Below are 19,790 nucleotides of genomic sequence, written 5' to 3' on the forward strand. Positions count from 1 at the left end.
AAACCAACCCACAAAAGCAGAAACTCAAGACTTTCATGTGGATTTTCAAACATGGTGCTTAGATGGAAAGAAAATGCAAAAAAGGAGAAAAAGGCAAAGCTACTTGCATTCCACACCATTGGGTTATAAAGACTAAATGAATAGGGCATGAGAAAATCCCTTTGCTTTTGCTTTACCAAAGAGAAAATCCCTCTTGTTGTCATAACCTTTTCTCATCTCAAAAGTCAAAATCACTCGACTTTACGCTTTTGTTTTTAATGCCTTTCCTACTTGCCTTCACAAACCGTTGAAGAGAGCTAAGGAAACATCCCACTTACCAAGTGGGACCCACAAACAAATAAAATAAAAAAGAACTGTGATTATTTGCATAACCGGTTCAACAGAATTAAACCAAATTACATTGCTATTTCCCCATCATTTATAGATGGCATGTATTCTACAGTCTCTTTTGCTTTGTGTTTCTATATATGTTGGTGAGAATATATAAAGGAAAATGTTGTCAGCACTACTGTATTTTGATGAGGTCACTCCTCACTTTATTAAAAGTACAGTATGGCCCGCACCATAGAATGATCCAAACCGTCCATTAGATGGGCCACTGCCTAAATAAGTTGTGCCCCAAAAATTATTTCCATAGGTTGATCCTAACCCTCCGATCTATAGAGGGTTAGATCAACCCTCTAACATTCAGATCGGAGGGTTAGGATCAACCTATGGAAATAATTTTTGGGGCACAACCTATTTAGGCTGCACTCCATCTAATGGACGGTTTGGATCATCCTATGGTGCGGGCCATACCGTACTTTTAATAAAGTGAGGAGTGCCCTCATCAAAATACAGTAGTGCTGATAACATTTCCCTATATAAAATAATAATAGCAAGACTCCATTTACAAGATAGGTGGAATAAGGGCTGGCCATCATTCCTTATTCTAACCGATGGAAAAATATTGCTAGCTATAAACTACTATATGGGTGAAAGGAATGCTAATGGACAACAAAAACACTTGCCATTGGTCATAGGAAAATGATATTCCCATCCCCTTTTCTTTTTTACAGCAAATGACTTTATATCTAGGAAAAGACAAACAAAAAGGGATGGGAATGCAGTCATTTATAGGAGAAGACAAACAAAAGAGTGTGGAATGCAGAAAAAATGGATACCAATGGTCAGAATCCACAATATTACTAATTTTTATACTCTTGGTGAAAGCAACACTACATTGCATGCACAACCAAACACTTGCCATTGGTGAGAATCCACATAGAATCGTATGCACCCACTTCAATACATTCTCTCTAGCAACTTTTTGTCTCTTTGAAGTATAAATATGTTGTTACATGAATGAACTTACAACTAGTTCTGATTGAAACTCAATTCAAGCCTTTATTTGGAGGGAGTGAAGGTGAAAAGAGGAGGAAAGAATGATAGGGTGGGAGGATGTTTACAAGGTGGTGGAGTCCATGACACCTCTATATGTAGCATTGTGTCTAGGATATGGGTCTGTGAGGTGGTGGCACATATTCACCCCTGAACAGTGCGTGGCGATCGACCACCTTGTCTCTTTCTTCACTCTCCCTCTCTTCGCCTTTGAGTTCACTGCACACATCAACCCATTCGAAATGAACTATCTGTTCATTGGTGCGGATGTCATCTCCAAGGTTATCATCGTTGTCGTGTTGGCAGCGTGGGCCAAGTTTAGTAGCAAAGGGAGTTATCGTTGGTCTATAACAAACTTCTCCTTGTGTACTCTCAGCAACACTTTGGTAGTTGGGGCGCCCTTAATGAAGGCAATGTACGGGGAGGAGGCAGTAGCCCTGGTGGTGCAATCCTCTGTGGTGCAATCCATCATCTGGTTAACTATTCTTTTATTTGTGTTAGAATTTCAAAAGGCCAGGAGTGATAATTCGGTAACATCCGTGACTGGTGACACCCTTGCCGTCACTATCAATTCTACAAAAGACTTAGAAGGAAATGAGAATGTGGTGATTAGAAGTAGACCTTCTTTCTGGTCTATAATGAAGATAATGTGGGTAAAGCTCGCTCTTAATCCTAACTCTTACGCTAGTATCATTGGCATCATATGGGCTTATATCTCAAACAGGTATGAAATAACAAATTTATGGTTGTACTATGATTAAAACCCCCTAAGTCTAAAACCCTCTGATCTCTTGCCTCTTAGCAATTGGGATTGAGCTTGTAGCTCAATTCTTGATTAAAAACTTCCGAGTCAATCAGGGACTCACCCAAGTTGACTTGGTTTTACCTTGGCCAAGTTCAAATTTTGTCCCACAGTCACTTAAAAAACTCTTTGACCCATTAATTAATACAAAATTGACCCTGTCAATCATTGACTAGCCTAGATCGACTCCCTTTTACCTTGGCTTAGTTCTCGCCCGAGTACGAGTTTTTAAACATTGGGATTAATCTTCTGTGGGACACTCTTGAAATTACATGTTCAGTAATAAATTATATATCAAAAAAAGTTCAAAAGCTATATACTTTCCCATGCTAGGTGAAGTTTAGTGGGATCAATAATTGGTGCATGTTTTCTAACCAGTGACTGTGGATGTCAAAATAGGTGGCGTTTCAAGATGCCAAGTATCGTAGAAGGATCTGTATTGATCATGTCAAGAGCGGGAAGCGGTTTGGCCATGTTTAGCATGGGTAAGAGACCATACTTTTACTATATATTTTATACCTAATTACATATATGTAAGTAATTTGTTGTTTCGCAATTTTATAGTCTGATTAGTTATAGAGTTGCATTAAAAGGGCTTCATTGTGTATTTGCAGGATTGTTTATGGCATTACAGGAGAAGCTAATTGTATGCGGCGCAAGCCTAACTGTGTTCAGTATGGTGTTGAAATTTATCGCCGGACCGGCTGCCATGGCAATCGGCGCCATTGCCGTGGGCCTACATGGAACCATATTACATGTTGCTATCATTCAGGTGATTCATCTTCAGTACTAGAAACTTTGCATGTCACATGCACTTACCCACTGTTAAACAACACAAGATGCAGCCTCATGTTTAGAGTCACAAAAAGTGGTCCTTCTTTGAAAAAAAACATTATTTTAAGTTAATCTTATTTGTGAATTTAAACATCAAGGCCTCTTTGGATGCCATTAACTATATCATTTATAAAACTATTTTAACTGTATTTGTAAATAATCTTCTTTTTTAACTTCAAAACTATGTGAATATAAGATTTTATAGGGAAATGATATTCCCACGCCATTTAGTTGGCCTCTTGCGGTAAAAGGAGTTTTTAGGAAAAGACCAAAAAAGGAGAGTGAAATGAAGTCATTGTTTTAAATAAAAAGGCAAACAAAATGGGATTGAAATACTTGCTGGAAAGGGGAATAGAAATATTATTTTCTACCACTCAAAAAGAAAAAAGAAATAATATTTTCCATATATTAATATACTATATACGCAAGGAAGATGATATTTCACCCCATTTAGTTTGTATTTTCCTAAAAATGAATATATTTTTATGCTTTGTTTTCTTGATGACATACTGTCAGGAAAGCAGAAATAAAAGGGAGTGGAAATGCAGAGAAAGGAGATAGAAAAAATCACTTCCCATATACATTCTTATATAATCATTAACACACACACACAAGCCAAGCGCCCCCTTCCCCAAGAGAGAGTTCAGATGAAAGTGTTTGTTTAGATGAACTGAATTGTTTGGTTAAATCCAATTGCAGGCAGCATTGCCACAGTCCATCAACTCCTTTATCTACGCCAGAGAATACGGATTACATGCAGACGTGCTTAGCACTGCGTAAGTTGCTTAACTTTTGAGATGCATGATTGTGGTGCATAACTTTTGAGATGCATGATTGGATCGGTCCCTCGGCTATGGTATTTAATCATGTTCGGCGCTCTGCTAATATGACCGCAGATAGCTTGGCTAGAGTAGGAGTTTCTAATGAGGCTTTAGCTCTCTTTGAATCTCTTCCCTCTTGACTCTTTATCTTTGCCTTCGTATTTTTCTTCCATTGCTTATTTGATCTTTTGTTCTCTTACCCCCTCGGTCCCCTTTTTCTTTGCAATAAAATTGGCTACTATTCAAAAAAAAAAAAAAAAAACTGCTTAACTTTTGATATTTGGGACATGTTCCTTCCTTGTTCAAAGCGTATAGAGATATTGTATGGTCTGTATGCTTTTTTTCAAAAAATAGTGGGGCCCACTTCATAGAATGATCCAAACCGTTCATTTGTTTTAATAATTGCACAAACTCAGGTTGTCTTTACTTTTTTAATTGGCTATTGATAGCTTTTGGGAACTGTAATAACATTTGACAGATGTTTAAAAAGAAAAGACAACCTGGGTTTATGCAATTATTAAAACATGGTAGTGCCAAAGTGTTTAATAAAGCAAGAATTGCCATTATCAAAATAAAGAGTGCCGATAACATTTACTGAAATTTAATATGGGCTTCCTGTTTTGATGGATGGAATTTTTTTTCTCATGAAAATGTTTTGAAGGAAAAAAATTTCCAGTGATTGGTAAACTCATTTTTCATTTATTCTTTTCAAGAGTCGAAAATTTTCCTTTAAGGCTCCATTCCTTTCGACGTAAAAATGGACGTAAAATTTGTTTTATGTTCAATTTCAACGAAAATCGTAAACCTATGGATCCAAGATAATGTTCTTTTCCATAGATCCAAACACCATAGGTTTAACACAATTTTATGTTCGTTTGCAGGGTGATATTTGGAACGCTGATTTCCTTGCCTGTGTTAATCGGATACTACGTCGTTCTAGGGTTCTTGAGCTGATTAAAATGGAATGGTTTTTCTTAATGGAAATTAGGAAAATTACTTTGTTAGTCTTTAATTCCTAACAAAGAGTATGATTCAATTTCTTGATGCTAAGTGCAAAACAATAGTCATCCGTCTTCGTGCACTTTTATCATGTGAGAAAACAATATCAACCAACTATGATTTTATTCCATTTTTCAGATCAGTGTTTTACTGAAACAAATCACCACTCATTTAACAAAACAAGCTTAGTATTCATAATTCAAGACTAATGTAGTGCACTACGTGCATATACTGATTAAATGGTGTATATGAAAATGAAATACATTATCAGAACATGATTTTTAGTTTTGACTAAACTGTTTGTAACCAAAGGAAAAAATCATGTAAAAAATGTTGTGGAAAAATATTAGTGTTTGGTAGGAATGCACCTGTACTAGAAAACAATTAAATTTTTCGATTTTGAAAAAAAAAAAATCCATGGAAAATGAATTAGTCAATTGCTGGAAAAGTCATTTTCCATGGAAAAAAATTTTGGAGATTAATTTTCCCTACATCCAAACAACCCTTCAAGACATAATGAGAACAAGCCCACCAAAATCCTTGGCCCAAATTGGAAGACAAGTCAAACAAGCCCACTTCTATAAGGCAGATATAAAAGCTAACTGTTGGGTAATAGCACTCACCTTTGGTGTAGGTGATACCTGTTTTGAATCAATATTAACCATTCAGAAATAAGAGTGAATATCAAAAGCTAATTTAACCCCTTGCCAGAAGCCCTGCAATGATCTGGCCAAGTTCTTCTCCACAATCCTCCTGTGCATGATGCCCATTCTGCCAAACCCGACAAGGTAACTGCATTCAGTGTCCTTACCAAAATCAGCAGCAAATATGAAAGTATAATCTAGGATGGCCTGTCTATAAAATAAGAAGAATTCTTTGGATTTGTAGACAGTTAAAAGAGTTTTTCCTAGCAAATCCCTAAAATATACAAACAACTTTGCAGACAGTTAAAAGAGTTTTTGTCTTGTCGGAAGAGTCCTCCGAATATTCTGTTCTGGTCCTGTATCAGTTTTGATATCGTGGAATACAAACAGAAAAGAGAGGGTAGGCTCATTACATTGTATCAGTTTTGATATCGTGGAATACGAACAGAAAAGAGAGGGTAGGCCCATTCCATTAAAAGATATGGGAATGGCCATTAAGTAATTGAGCGTGAGAACCAAATGAATTGAAAGATTCATCTTTGGTTCGAGAAGAGATCATGGAAGTTTAGAATGGGAAGATAATTTTCCATTTGAATATAACGGGAAGATAATCTACTTTCATTTAAGTGATTTATTAGATAATTGAAAACAGAGGTCCTGAGTACAATTCAAAATTCAGAAGAACTACGTGGAAGAGCCATTGAGCAGCTCGAAAAAGCCCTTATGGAAGGCAGTTTGATGTCTCATGCCCCAGCAATTGGGACTTTGGGTTGCAACATTGAGAACAGGGGCTCACTTACAAATTATCCACCACAAGAGAAACACATCGCTAAATGTTGGGGATATAGTAGTTAAAAAAAATAGGAAGCCTCAGATTTCTGAATGTGATTGGGAGTGGCAGTAATAGGGAAGCTTTCACCACCAGTTCAAATCATGGATATTATGGCTGTTTTTTCATATCATGGGAAGTCTGACCCATGAGTTGAAATCATTGTGAGGAACTTCATTATTCTAGTGGCTGGTCATGGATTTCACCAGTCAGGGTGATATTTTTACTGACAGGAAGTCTAGTATAAGATTCAAGTGAAAGCATGGTCCAAAATATCCTTTAGAACAAGAAGTCCAAAACAAAATCCATAAATAAACATGTTTCTAGAAAGAAAAGTACCATGGGAAGCTCTACTAATTCATGGTTCGAAGTCTTGCAGAAATCTTCTACACCTTCATAGTTTAACCAACGATCCCTTTGACCCTAACAAATTTTTGTGCGAACTTTCCAAGTTTGGCTGGATAAAATCTTCCTCATGTCTTCAACATAGCCCTGCATTTTAAAGACATGAACCTAAAAAATTTGAAACTGCATTTGAGATTTATCTGTATTATTTGGTGGATAATAACAGTTTGTTTTCACGGAACAAAGAGCAAGCAACTTCAAAGCTTTATGGAACAAACTCTGATATGGCCTATGGGTAAATTTTATGAGGCATAAGAAAGATCACACACTTTTAAGCACTCTGGATGATGCATGAAGTCTAAGTGTATTGGCCAGGTGGGCTTCCGGGGCAGCTTAAGTCCAAGGTAGTTTGTCTAGGTTTCAAGAAAGTTAAAGGTGGCCACTTAGACCCTAGTTTCCAGCCCACGAGTAGCGTGGTGGCCAAGGTTTCAGTTTCAGAATGTGTTTTGATTGTGACGGAAATGGAAACATGTCAGTTTCAAATGGAAATCTATGAAAATCCTGTAAAATCATGGAAATGTATAAAAACATATCTAAATGATGGGCAGTCAAGATAAAAATTTACGACATGCTAGAATAAGCACAAACACACTAAAAAAAACTACTATATGAGCAAAAAAAAAGAAAGAAAAAAACTCCCATCATGGTTTAACAACATCGAAACCTAGTGACATGTATCATGCATACCTAACAATTAAATACATATCACATTTCATATGGAATTTTTAATATTTTATTATATAATTATATAAATATTAAAAAAATGACAAAATATAACATAAATTTTGAGTATAATAGTGTATGGCTAAATCCGCAATTGCCTTGATTTTATAAGTTTTTTTTTTCTAAAATTTCAATAATTTTTTATATTTTAATTAAAATACAAAAGTAGTTGTAATATTATAAAATGACTACTGATATCGGCACTACCATGTTTTGCTAATAAGTCGAACACATACACCTTGTATCTTTTTAAATTGGCTGCTGAGAATGTATATACTCATGTAAACGTGTATGAGTCAATTAGGTTAGATTACCACTACGCCTAGCAATTTTGTGTACAACCAATCGACAACTGACGTAATTTGGTTTAATTTTGGTATATGAAGGAGAGGAGGTAAGTATGCGCCCTAAATTGAACTCCAACTTCCTCAAAACAATTTATGTGGTTTGTCCATTCCTCTTCTCACTTCTCACATTTCCTCTTTCTCTACTTTCTCCAATTCGCATGGATTTGAAAATTCCTTCTTAGTAAAGTCAAGGATCAAAATTCACACAGTGACAAAAGGGGAACACACCTGTTAGGAATTAACAACACAGCAGAATAACGATGCAAAATAAAACGAAAGATCACACACAGATTTACGTGGTTCACCCAACCAGTTTGGTATGGGCTACGTCCACGGCAGAGCGATAAGCCAACGATTCCACTATTCTGAAGAAAAGATTACAAATTCTCACACCTCTCTAGGGCTTCTCCTGATATCACATCCCTTTTATATGGCGTTCAAAGACGCGTTACAATAAAGAGAAAAAACCCTAATTCATGAAAGTACAAAACTACCCCCAATATAAAAATACCCTAAAAAATTCGGGTCGGGGACCCCCGCAGTCAGGGTAGAGTGTACAGTACTTTCCAGATTAGACCTAGATCAGGCTTCACCAATAACAACACCAAATTTGACGTACGCAGATCACATGAATGTCATCACAATCAAATATGATAAAACAAGCTATAACTTTATGAGGTTGTGTAGAGATACAAACACATAAACTTGTGAAAGATAAATACTTGAAAAATAAGAAAAGTTACTCTTCAATTCCATGGCCCTACTTATTGCAGTCAACATAAAACCAGAAGAACCAGACGTAAGGTATGATCTTCTATAAACCATTGCATCCTCCTCTTTCATCGCATATTGACCACGGCTGGTCAAGGTTTTATCACTGGCTCTAAGAGGATCCTGAAATATCGGAAATCAACATAAACTCATCAATCAGGTTTACCATTTTGCTTCTCATTCAAGCCACGAGTAGACAACAATTAGCCAAACTATAACCAAAAACAAGACTAAGTCTCTAAACCTGGGCAAAAATTTCACCCAACAAAAAATTGCTGAATGAGGACAATGTTGATGGTAGTTTCGCGTGTCTGTCCGTCAGCATTAACATAAACAGGAACATGTCACTTTCCTTCTTTAAGATTTAACAGCATGATATTTATCAGCCATATTAACCATTTGGTAATCATGAAGGAAAAATATAAGCATCAAACCCATGATTTAAAATATTAAAATATAAAATATAGTTTCTGTCAGTACATATCACAATCAGTAGAAAGGACACTCTTTCATGAAGTCCTAACCGGAGGATTGAGTAGAATAAGATTTTTCAACTTGTCTTGATGATTGTTAGCATATTTTACAACAATTGGGGCAAAGTAGCCCTGCAAAATAACCAATGGCTACATTTCTTACTTTAGTTTTCAACATAGCCAGATCATGTACATCTATATAACAGAAATCAGTAATGTAGACACAATAATTACCTGAACAACAAGGGAAAGCTTATCTACAGCAAGTTCGTCTAAGAGAGATTCCAACGATGACACATATTCTGTACAGCAAAGAGGAGGTTTCTATGAATGAAACATGCTCAAATTCTGTTGGAAAATTTGTTGAGGGTACTGTTGATGATAGAAAACAGAAACTTGTTGCTTCAAGGCGTGATATCACTTTCCTTAAGACAAGATTCGCCCCCACTAGTAGTGTGCAAAGGGGATCCGCGAATTGCCTCCAAGATACAATGAAGCCTAGTAGGGAAGCCCTACTAATGTTTGATGACGCGTAGCACTAGCGGAATCAAACCCGAAATGCCCTTCCAAAATCTCAAGCCTTAGAGAAATCTCTAGATTCTGTTTCTGCAGAAAAACAGTATCTAGAACAGTAAACAAAAGAAAAACAGTATGTAGAAATACTTGGGGATTTTTGTAGGAGTGTAGAAGAGAGTGTAAAATCAGTCAGAATTGCCAATTCGATTTCTATTTGAAATGACTGAAGTTTGCACATTTTTTATAGACCATCTGGTGTCTTTTCAGTGTGAAAAACACCTCTACAGGGCACCTTTCCAGAATGTTTGAAATCTGACAGTTAGATCGCACCCATTGATTTTGAATGGTCCTGATCGATTCTAGAGGTGACTGTTGGTTTGAGTAAAACCTCTCTCCAACCCAGTCATCGTTAGATCAACCATCTATGGTGTGGATCGCACCCCCTTGGCACATGACCGTTGGGGGAAGGGACACAACCCATTTGATCACACCCTTTGACCGTTGGAGTCATGGGCCCGTTGGGCCGACCGTTAGGCCCGAACCGAAGCCCAACCCAACTGAACCATTAGGCTTGATGGGCCTGCGAACCATTTGACCCACTGTAGACACCCCATTTTGACAAGGCCCTAAAGTCCCCAAAATTGAATATCCAATAAAATTCCCAAATTTCGAGTCCCAAGACATCCCAAAATTAATCTCCGCAAATTCCTGGGGACTGAGCCCAAAATGAGAAGAAGGTTTGAGTCTTGGAGCATCTTATTGTGCGTATTTGTGAGTACAAACTCCCCAAGAGGTTGTTAGTATTCTCGAGAGTCCCCCGGCAAAATTTCAGGGCAATCGGGCGAAAAATGAAGAAAAAGACAGGCAAAGTATGTGCGATAATCAAAGAAACAGCGAAGATGCCAAAGCCATCATCATCACTGTCCCCACCTCTCCTCATTTTTCTTTATTTCCTCCTCATTTTCTTTTACATATATAAATATATATATATATATATATATAATATTAAAAAAAAAAACGAAGACAGACGAGAGACAGAGAAGATGCCAAAATCATCATCGTCACTGTCCCCACCTCTCCTCATGTTTCTTCGTTTCCTCCTCATTTTCTTTACATATATAAATATATATATATATATAATATAAAAAAAACGAAGACAGACGAGAGACAGAGAAGATGCCAAAATCGTCATCATCACTGTCCCCACCTCTCCTCGTTTTTCTTCATTTCCTCCGCATTTGTCTTCGTCGGCCAGGCCTTCTTTCATAAAGTCCAACCACGAAACAATAAAAAAATAAAAAAATCAACCCAAAACCCCCCAATAAAAAAAACCATTCAAGCACCTTCTTCTGGTCGCCAACCCTCTGGAGACAGAAGAGAAAAAAAAAAAAAAGAAACGAGAGTAGAAGAAAAACCAGAGGGGAGAGAGAGATCTGCAGAGAAAGAGAGAGAAAGGGAGAGAGAGAGAGAGAGATCTGTAGAGAGAGAGGTAGAGAGATAGAGAGGGAGAGAGAGAGGGAGATCTGCAGAGAGAGGGAGAGAGAGACAGAGATCTGCAGAGAGAGAGAGGAAGGGTCTTCTCCTCCGGCAACCCAACCGGATTCCGGCCACCTTCTCCGGCATCCTCCCAACCAACCACCGGAGCTCCACCGGCATCCCCATCTCCTCCACCCCACCTCCAGCGGGCCCCACATCAGCGGGCCCCACACAAGCACGACTCTGTCAACACCTTCCTGGATCTTTTGTGGCGTAAGTTCATTTTTTTTATTTTTTAATTATTCATTCTTTGCACTACACGGGTCCCACAGCGGGTCCCACATCAGTAGGACCTACAGCGGGTCCCATATCAGTGGGTCCCACAGCGGGTCCCACATCAGCGGGTCCCACATCCGCGGGTCCCACATCAGCGGGTCCCACAGCGGGTCCCACATCAGCGGGTCCCACATCAGTAGGTCCCACAGCGGGTCCCACAGCGGGTCCCACAACAGCGGGTCCCACAGCGGGTCCCACATCAGTGGGTCCCACAGCGGGTCCCACATCAATGGGTCCCACATCGGCGGGTCCCACAGCGGGTCCCACAGCAGGTCCCACATCAGCGGGTCCCACAACAGCGGGTCCCACATCAGCGGGTCCTACTATGAATAGTAGTTTTTGAATAGTACTTATAAATAGTAATTATGAATAGTAGTTTTGAATAGTACTTATAAATAGTAATTATGAATAGTAGTTTTGAATAGTACCTATAAATAGTAATTATGAATAGTATTTTTGAATAGTAATCTTGTATAGTAATTATAAATAGTAATTATAACAGTCTTCAGCACAGGAGTCAGTCCTTCAGTCAGTCCAGGAATTTTTCCTGTCATCATAGGGGTTAGGATTCTGTCCATCCTCCCATCAAGTTGTGATCTTTACCCGCTCCTGCAAGGTATAGGATGCTGTCCAACCCTTGCCGAGTTATTTTCCTGTTCGTTCCCCCGCAAAGTATAGGATGATGTCCAACCTTTGCGGGATTCCAGAAGTCTCCCTACCCTTATGATGATAGGATTTTATTCTCTGGTGTCAAAAAACAATAAAAACATTTCAAAAACACTTGAAAACAACAAAAACATTCCAAAAAACACTTGAAAATTCAAAAACATCTCAAAAACAATTCAAAATCCAAAAACATTTTAAAAATCAAAATTTCAAAAAATCTTGAGTCATTTGCAGAGTAGTTAGGGATTCAGTCCGAACTACGGATGGCTTGATCCCTAGCTGAGGGGTACGTAGGCAGCTCAGGCGTGCTGCTGGCACCCTGAGTTCAGTCACCATTTTTACACCCTTTCACCATTTTCAGTCACCATTTTTGTAAATATTTCTCACAACTTTCACCATTTTTCATAACTTCAAAACCTCCCAAAAATACAAAAAACTTCAAAACCTTTTCAAAAAGATCTTCCCCTAGAGTTAGGAGTCTGTCCTAGATATTTAGGGTGTTTTAGAGTTAGGAGTCGGTCTTGATTTGTATTGATGTGGTGTGTCATGTCGTGTGAGTGTCCCTAGAGTTAGGAGGCCTCGAGTCGATCGGTCAGACACTTAGTCGAACCGATGGCTAGACTAGGAAGCATATAGTCAGCCCATGGTTTTCTTTATGTTGCACAGCCTAGATACACATAGGATGTAGGGCCCACCTGCATTAGCTTAAGGCTAAACAACCTGCATTAGTTAGGACATATAGAGAGTCGTAAAAATCACAATCCACTTGAATTTAAGCAATCGCACAAAAAGCTTTAAAAACTAGTCGAGTCTAGTTGATCGAGTCTAGGATAGCGGTCCTAGAGGTTTAGGCATTGTAGTTTAGCATAGGACACCGAACTACGTTGGCTCTGATTCTTCCCGAGGCCGGGATACGTAGTGCAGCTAGGATGAATGGCCATCCTGGTCCGAGTCAAGTCCTGCATTAGAATTTTAGGATTTGTCTTGTTGAGTCGTGTGTTGCGTATTTTGCTGTGTTTTCTTATTTTCATGTACAGATCCTATACCTTTAGCTGTAGCATGCATGTGCTTGTCCACCAGAACTTAGACACCAATTAGGCATGGCACTCATAACCTAGCTATTCTTAGGCGACATATCTTTCATTTCTTTTGTGTGTGCTTCTTATTCATCTCCGAGACATGCATGATTAGCTAGACGTTATCTCGGAGATATTCGTTCCCATTTCGCATGATTTTCGCCCAAAACTCTTCAAAATTAATAATAAATGGCATAAGAGACCAGGTGCTAGCACTTGGGCGAATTGGGGGCGCCTAATCCCTTCCCCATTCGTCATCAGGCACGAACCCTATTTTATATCTCTGGTTATCCGTTGCAACAGAGCACAGCATGGGATCCAGGGCCCACTTCCTTGGATGGCGACTCTTTCTTTGCTTAAGGTGCGTCTCGAATCCGGGCTAGTCCCCGAATCGAGAGGTATCTCACTTCACATCGCCGCTCATGCTGTGAGGGGCACTCTTTCGAGGGTTCCTTGGTGGGGCTCTCCTTCACGTGGATGGTCTAGAGACTCGCGCGGGGGCCCGTCCCCCCACGCCCGTCCCGGATCTGGTTCCACAGGCTGGCGACTCTGCTGGGGAAATCTTGAAACATTGCCTAACTCTGTAAAAATGCCATTGTTACTAATTTTGAGGAAATTTGGGCCAAAATCGAGTTAAATGGGAACTTTATCGTTAGAAATCCAGGGGCACCAAGTAGGCGCGTAAATAAAACAAGGGATTCACACATCGCACATCATACATTGTCATATTCTTTATTTCTTTCATCATTTTCATTATTGGCCTCAGGGAATAGATATGACGCGTACCAGATGGGAACCGTTGTATCTATTTCCGAGCTATGCGCCGGAGCTGCAGCCGTAGACACTGGGTGTGCTGGTGTTCTACAGCAGCCGATGAGCAATGAACATACTTTGTATAATGCTGGGTGTGCTGGCGTTATACATCAAGGGTATGGTCATAAGCATAGTACCCTGCAGAAATGCCCGGGCCCTACTTTTATTTCATTATATTATGTATATATATTAGTTTCTCCCTTTAGAACCAAAATTAGGGAACCCTTGCTAGGACACTATATATATGTACTCATATAGGACGAACATATGTTGCTTACACATGTGAAGCCTAGAGTTAGGAGCCTTGTCCAATTTGTAGACTAGGGTAGCTCACCTTGCGTGGCTACAGCGCGGTCCTAGTACACTCATCAGTCTGTCATAAGTCGAGACCTCCTTGGCTCCGCTAGATTAGACTAGGGTTGGTGCCCCTGGTTAGGATGTATATATATGTATACATATTTGTTTTTAGATTAGGGTTTACTTCCTAGTTAAGTTTTCCTTCATAATCTAATCAATTATTCCTCTCTCTCCATTCTATGGATTATCATCAGATGCTTGGCTCTTTTAGCCATGATCTATCTCCCATGTGCTTGATCATTTGATTGATCCTGATCAGATGTACTCCGCATGTCGATTATGAGTCTATCTTGCCATTATCATTACCGGAGTGTGTTCTTGCTGAGAGCCCTGCTTTATCTTGACCATGACGGTATACTCTTCATGTTTAGTTGCTGAGACCCTCCTAGTATAGCCGTCATGCTGCCAATTTTTTTTCCCTTGAGCGTAATCATTATCCTTTTGGGTTCATTGACAAACTATGTGCTTACCTTACCACATCTCCTGGTATAGCCGTTATGCTGTCGAATTTTCTCCAAATACCTTGAGTGTGATCATCATCCTTTTTGGCTTGTTGACAAACCATGTACTTGCCGTACCACATCTTTATGTACAGTTGTTATGCTGTCGGATTTTACCCAACGGAAGGATGTATTGGTGCTACCTTTTGTCTCAACTTGCGCATTGCATTGCCATGTGATTAATTCTCATTGAGCTTAGTGTTTGTGGTGTCCATGAAAGGAGTCTTAGTCACTCGTCTGCCATCAACCCCAAAAGAGCTTTCATTTCTAAACTCGCTTGGTCTAGCCAGTCTGCTGTACCTTTTTCCTCTCACATTGCCCAGATGGCCGAGTACACTGAAAATCTCATCTTGACAGAAATGAGAGAGACGATGATGACATTCAAGACCTGATAGACAGGGATCCCCTCATTCTTCTTGAACTCAAGTGCTTCCAAGAACCCTACACCTAACCGTGTTGCACCTCCTACACCCACCATGGGAACCATTTCACCCATTCAACCCTTCATATATCTTACCACCTTTACCTGTACCACCTCTGGGCTGGAAAATGATTGGGAAGAGAAAAGAAAAATATCATACCAGAGAAAGCCTTGCCATTGTCAGGTGCCAAAGAACAATTTGAGCTGGGTCAACAGAAACCGAAGAGACCCTCCCTTCTGAGATTCTAACTCTAGGATTACTCTTTCCGATCATTATCGCCATTAATGAAGGCACGTTGTCCTTGAACTTTCAGCGCCAATCCGTTGCCTCCGATAAAGTGTCTCATCTTTGAAATTTATTTTGAAGTGTGTATACCAACCCTCCTGTCAAAGTTGGTAAGTCTAACCATGTCAGTATCAATTCTAAGTATGTTGTGTTTACCGGTCTCTCTCATTGTGAGCCAATGTCCAATCTTTTGCTGAATTTGATGGAGAGCCTATCGTGGCGCATCAAAAATCATTGTATGTACTTCAAACATTCAATGAAAAGAACATTTGATTCCAGTGTCGTCAATATTCTTGTATATGTTCACTCTTGGATCTAATGTTAATAAACAAATTAAGACACCCTCCTCGAATGAGGATGCCGATGAAATTCTCCTCGAGATTTGAAAGATAATCAAACGAGAGGAAGAGCGTCGAGCAAAGCCACTTGAAGATGAAATTGATACCGTGGATAGTGGTATCGAAATCTGAAACTCGGGAAATAAGGATTGGCAAAATCTCCCGAAGAGTGCAAAGAGTCGATAAACCTATTTAGAGGGTTCAAGGAAGTGTTGCTTGGTCCTATGAGGATAAATCAGAAGCGTGCCTTGGCACTGTTCAACGTGAGTCACCCTCAGCTTCAGACATCAGGTCGAAAGAAAAAAAAATTCAAATGAAGAATACCAGACATCAAATGCAATGAATGAAAAATTGAGAGAAGACTTTCAGACAACAAAGTCATGAGCATAGAGCATGAACCCCAAAAAGAATACTTGGGCTATACATTGCGATGGAATTTCAAGTTAAAACATTCCAGGTGTAGGGGCATTCCCCACATCCAAGCAAAAAAATTAAAATCAGAATGAACAAAGAAAAATAAGATAGAATCCAGAGAAGAAAGGAGAAGGGAGCATGCCCCACGTCAACTCCTCAAGAACGTCAGAATCGCAGGAAGCAGAGTCGATAAATGGATTGAAAATTTCAAAATCATCTTCAGCATTCATAGAAGACCCAGAGCCGTAGAATCCCGAATATCAGTGCGAGATCCCAAAGAAAAAGTGGGAATTCAATCAGTCTAGCTTGCACAGTGCAGATGAAGTCTTGCAAGGAAATGCCGCCAGACTCCTCAAAAAAAAAGAGAAAGAAAAAAAAGTTCAAAGCCATTGAACCTTAGCCATTCAAGAAGCTTGTATGCCAAAACATCAGAAGGCCATCCTTGGACGCCTGAGCCTTAAACGCCAAAAATCCCAAGTTCAAAAAAAATCCTTTTGCGAACACCTTCGAGCCTCAACAAAATCAAACATTCTTTTCAAACACCCGCAAATTAGGGGCATTTCGGCCCGAACTACGTCTGACCTGATCCCCAACTCTTCGGGGGTACGTAGGCAACCTGATCAATTCAGGTTCGGTCAACCTTTGGGATAAAAATCAAATTATTCCCTTTCAACCTTTGGGATAAAAGTCAAATTATTCCCTTTCAACCTTTGGGATAAAAGTCAAATTATTCCCTTTCAACCTTTGAGCTTAAAAGCCAAATCATTCTGTTCCAAACCTCAGCGAACCACTCGAACCTGATCCTCCATTGTTGGGGTACTTAGGCAACCTGGCCAATCCAAGTCTAGTCGAAACTTTGAAATCCAAAAGAAATATCCAACCGTTTTGAACCCCAGCCCACTTAGAAAGTCCTTCTGGTGAACAAGCAGAGGTTCAAAGTCAAGAACAAAAAACGATGGAATCTGAAGACCCGCTAGGCTGAAAACCCGGGAGGGCGGTCTAGGCAAAATTTAGGGTCATTCACTCGCTAAGTTGACAACTGAAAAGTCAGCTTAGGCAAAAGTTAGGGTATCGAGCCCGCTGGATTGAAAACCCGAAAGGGCGAACCAGGCAAAAGTTAGGGCAAGCGGTCCGTCAGATTGAAAACCTGAAAAGGCAATCTGGTCAATGGCAATGACTTCCAGCAAAAAGTGAATCATTGAGGTGGAGAAACAGTCTTCAACCAGGGTAAAATCTTGGAGTCCAAGTAGTGCCAGCAAGCTTACTTTAACATTCCTCTAAACTAGGGGCATTGAAACCGAGCAATTCGAAAGGGATAATAACCATGACGGAAACACCGAAAGAGGAGAGTAGTGCCTCTTGACATGGTCTTCGAAATACTCTAAGAGTGGCTAAGCCATACCCTTGAAAAATAACACATCAGATCCAAGAGTGAGTCGAAAGCGAGTCGAGTCCTTAAAGCAAAAAGAGTCTTCTTTGATTGAGTCCTTGGAAATCTGTTCCTCCATATTTGTGTTCCCTCTCCTTGCAAAGTCCAAACTGTCGGGTGCTGGAAGAATGGGAGCGTGTCCTCCAAAATGCAAAGAAAATTCAGAGTAAATCCTGGTTTAGGTATCAGAAGGGGCGAGAGACATCTTATTCAAACCTACCAGAGACCTTAAGCCTCCAAAAGTGAGCAATGCAAAAAAAAGGGATTCTCAGACCCAGCCATCATGGTGATTGTCCTACTCTCTCCATACAAAAAAAAACTGTGCAACCTCAAGCCTTCATGAAATGAAACATCTTTTCTTCAACCATCATTGTCCTGCCTCCTTAAAACTCCTGTCATGGAAACACAATATACTAGGGGCATCTTTTATGACTCGCGTCATAAAAGATGTCAAGCACACAAAGGCAATCAGTAATAAGGCCTCCAGCAAGTTAAGATAAGAGGGGTACGAGCACATCTCAAGCCAAACCTCTAAACTCCTCAGTTGATTCCACTCTTCAGAAGAGTCAATTCTCCAAGAAAATCAGTTTCCCTAGCGAAGTCTAGAATTTGCTCACGCAGCCTTCAATCTCCAGCAAAATTCAGTTCTCTCAGAAGAAATGATCAATACTCAGAACCTCAGCAGATCATGTGAGTCTGGTCCTCAGCAAAGAACTCGCAATCCCATTTTCTCGGCAAGAGACAAAGCAATTTTCAAATGAATCAATCTGAATCAATAAATCAATCAATCAAAATCAAAAGAAATATCCATCCCTTCTGTGTAAGACCCCTGAGGCATCCCATCCGTGTAAGACCCCTGAGGCATCCCATCTGTGTAAGACCCCTGAGGCATCATCTGTGTAAGACCCCTGAGGCATCCCATCCGTGTAAGACCCCTGAGGCATCCCATCTGTGTAAGACCCCTGAGGCATCATCTGTGTAAGACCCCTGAGACATCCTATCCGTGTAAGACCCCTGAGGCATCCCATCTGTGTAAGACCCCTGAGGCATCATCTATGTAAGACCCCTGAGGCATCCTATCTGTGTAAGACCCCTGAGGCATCCCATCTATGTAAGACCCCTGAGGCATCCCATCTATGTAAGACCCCTGAGGCATCATCCGTGTAAGTCTCCCTGAGAGCACCCAACCAAAGTCTCCCTGAGAGCACCCGCACTAAAGTCTCCCTGAGAGCACCTCACCAAAGTCTCCCTGAGAGCTCCTCACTAAAGTCTCCCTGAGAGCACCCACCCAAAGTCTCCCTGAGAGCATTCAACCAAAGTCTCCCTGAGAGCACCTCACTAAAGTCTCCCTGAGAGCACCCGCACTAAAGTCTCCCTGAGAGCACCCGCACTAAAGTCTCCCTGAGAGCACCTCACCAAAGTCTCCCTGAGAGCACCTCACTAAAGTCTCCCTGAGAGCACCCACCCAAAGTCTCCCTGAGAGCACCCCACCAAAGTCTCCCTGAGAGCACCTCACTAAAGTCTCCCTGAGAGCACCCAACCAAAGTCTCCCTGAGAGCACCCAACTAAAGTCTCCCTGAGAGCACCCAACCAAAGTCTCCCTGAGAGCACCCAACTAAAGTCTCCCTGAGAGCACCGCACTAAAGTCTCCCTGAGAGCATCCAACCAAAGTCTCCCTGAGAGCACCTCACTAAAGTCTCCCTGAGAGCACCTCACTAAAGTCTCCCTGAGAGCACCTCACCAAAGTCTCCCTGAGAGCACCTCACCAAAGTCTCCCTGAGAGCACCCAACCAAAGTCTCCCTGAGAGCACCTCACTAAAGTCTCCCTGAGAGCACCTCACTAAAGTCTCCCTGAGAGCACCTCACCAAAGTCTCCCTGAGAGCACCCAACCAAAGTCTCCCTGAGAGCACCCGCACTAAAGTCTCCCTGAGAGCACCTCACCAAAGTCTCCCTGAGAGCACCTCACTAAAGTCTCCCTGAGAGCACCCACCCAAAGTCTCCCTGAGAGCACCCACCCAAAGTCTCCCTGAGAGCATTCAACCAAAGTCTCCCTGAGAGCACCTCACTAAAGTCTCCCTGAGAGCACCTCACCAAAGTCTCCCTGAGAGCACCCAACCAAAGTCTCCCTGAGAG

At 40.6% G+C, this 19,790-nt stretch overlaps 1 protein-coding gene and 1 pseudogene across 1 annotated transcript; one reads left to right on the forward strand and one right to left on the reverse strand.

The window, feature by feature from the left end:
- The first annotated feature begins 1,233 nt into the window (after positions 1-1,233).
- Positions 1,234-4,879, forward strand: LOC143861036 (auxin efflux carrier component 5-like). The gene is made up of 5 exons (XM_077371920.1): positions 1,234-2,104; positions 2,582-2,667; positions 2,797-2,954; positions 3,716-3,792; positions 4,719-4,879. Exons 1-5 carry the CDS (start codon positions 1,425-1,427, stop codon positions 4,789-4,791), a joined length of 1,074 nt encoding a protein of 357 aa, XP_077228035.1. The 5' UTR covers positions 1,234-1,424; the 3' UTR covers positions 4,792-4,879.
- Positions 4,880-5,240: 361 nt separating this feature from the next.
- Positions 5,241-19,790, reverse strand: part of LOC143861645 (uncharacterized) — a 29,289-nt pseudogene continuing 14,739 nt past the window's right edge.

This window comes from Tasmannia lanceolata, unplaced genomic scaffold (assembly GCF_043159265.1).
Source record: "Tasmannia lanceolata isolate RefF3 unplaced genomic scaffold, GAP_Taslan_0.1 ptg000037l, whole genome shotgun sequence".
Taxonomy (NCBI): domain Eukaryota; kingdom Viridiplantae; phylum Streptophyta; class Magnoliopsida; order Canellales; family Winteraceae; genus Tasmannia; species Tasmannia lanceolata.

Coding starts and splice junctions, on each gene's coding strand:
- LOC143861036 (XM_077371920.1), top strand. CDS start 1,425: ATGATAGGGTGGGAGGATGTTTACAAGGTGGTGGAGTCCATGACACCT. Junction 2,668..2,796: donor TTTGGCCATGTTTAGCATGG/GTAAGAGACCAT, acceptor GTGTATTTGCAG/GATTGTTTATGGCATTACAG. Junction 2,955..3,715: donor TACATGTTGCTATCATTCAG/GTGATTCATCTT, acceptor ATCCAATTGCAG/GCAGCATTGCCACAGTCCAT.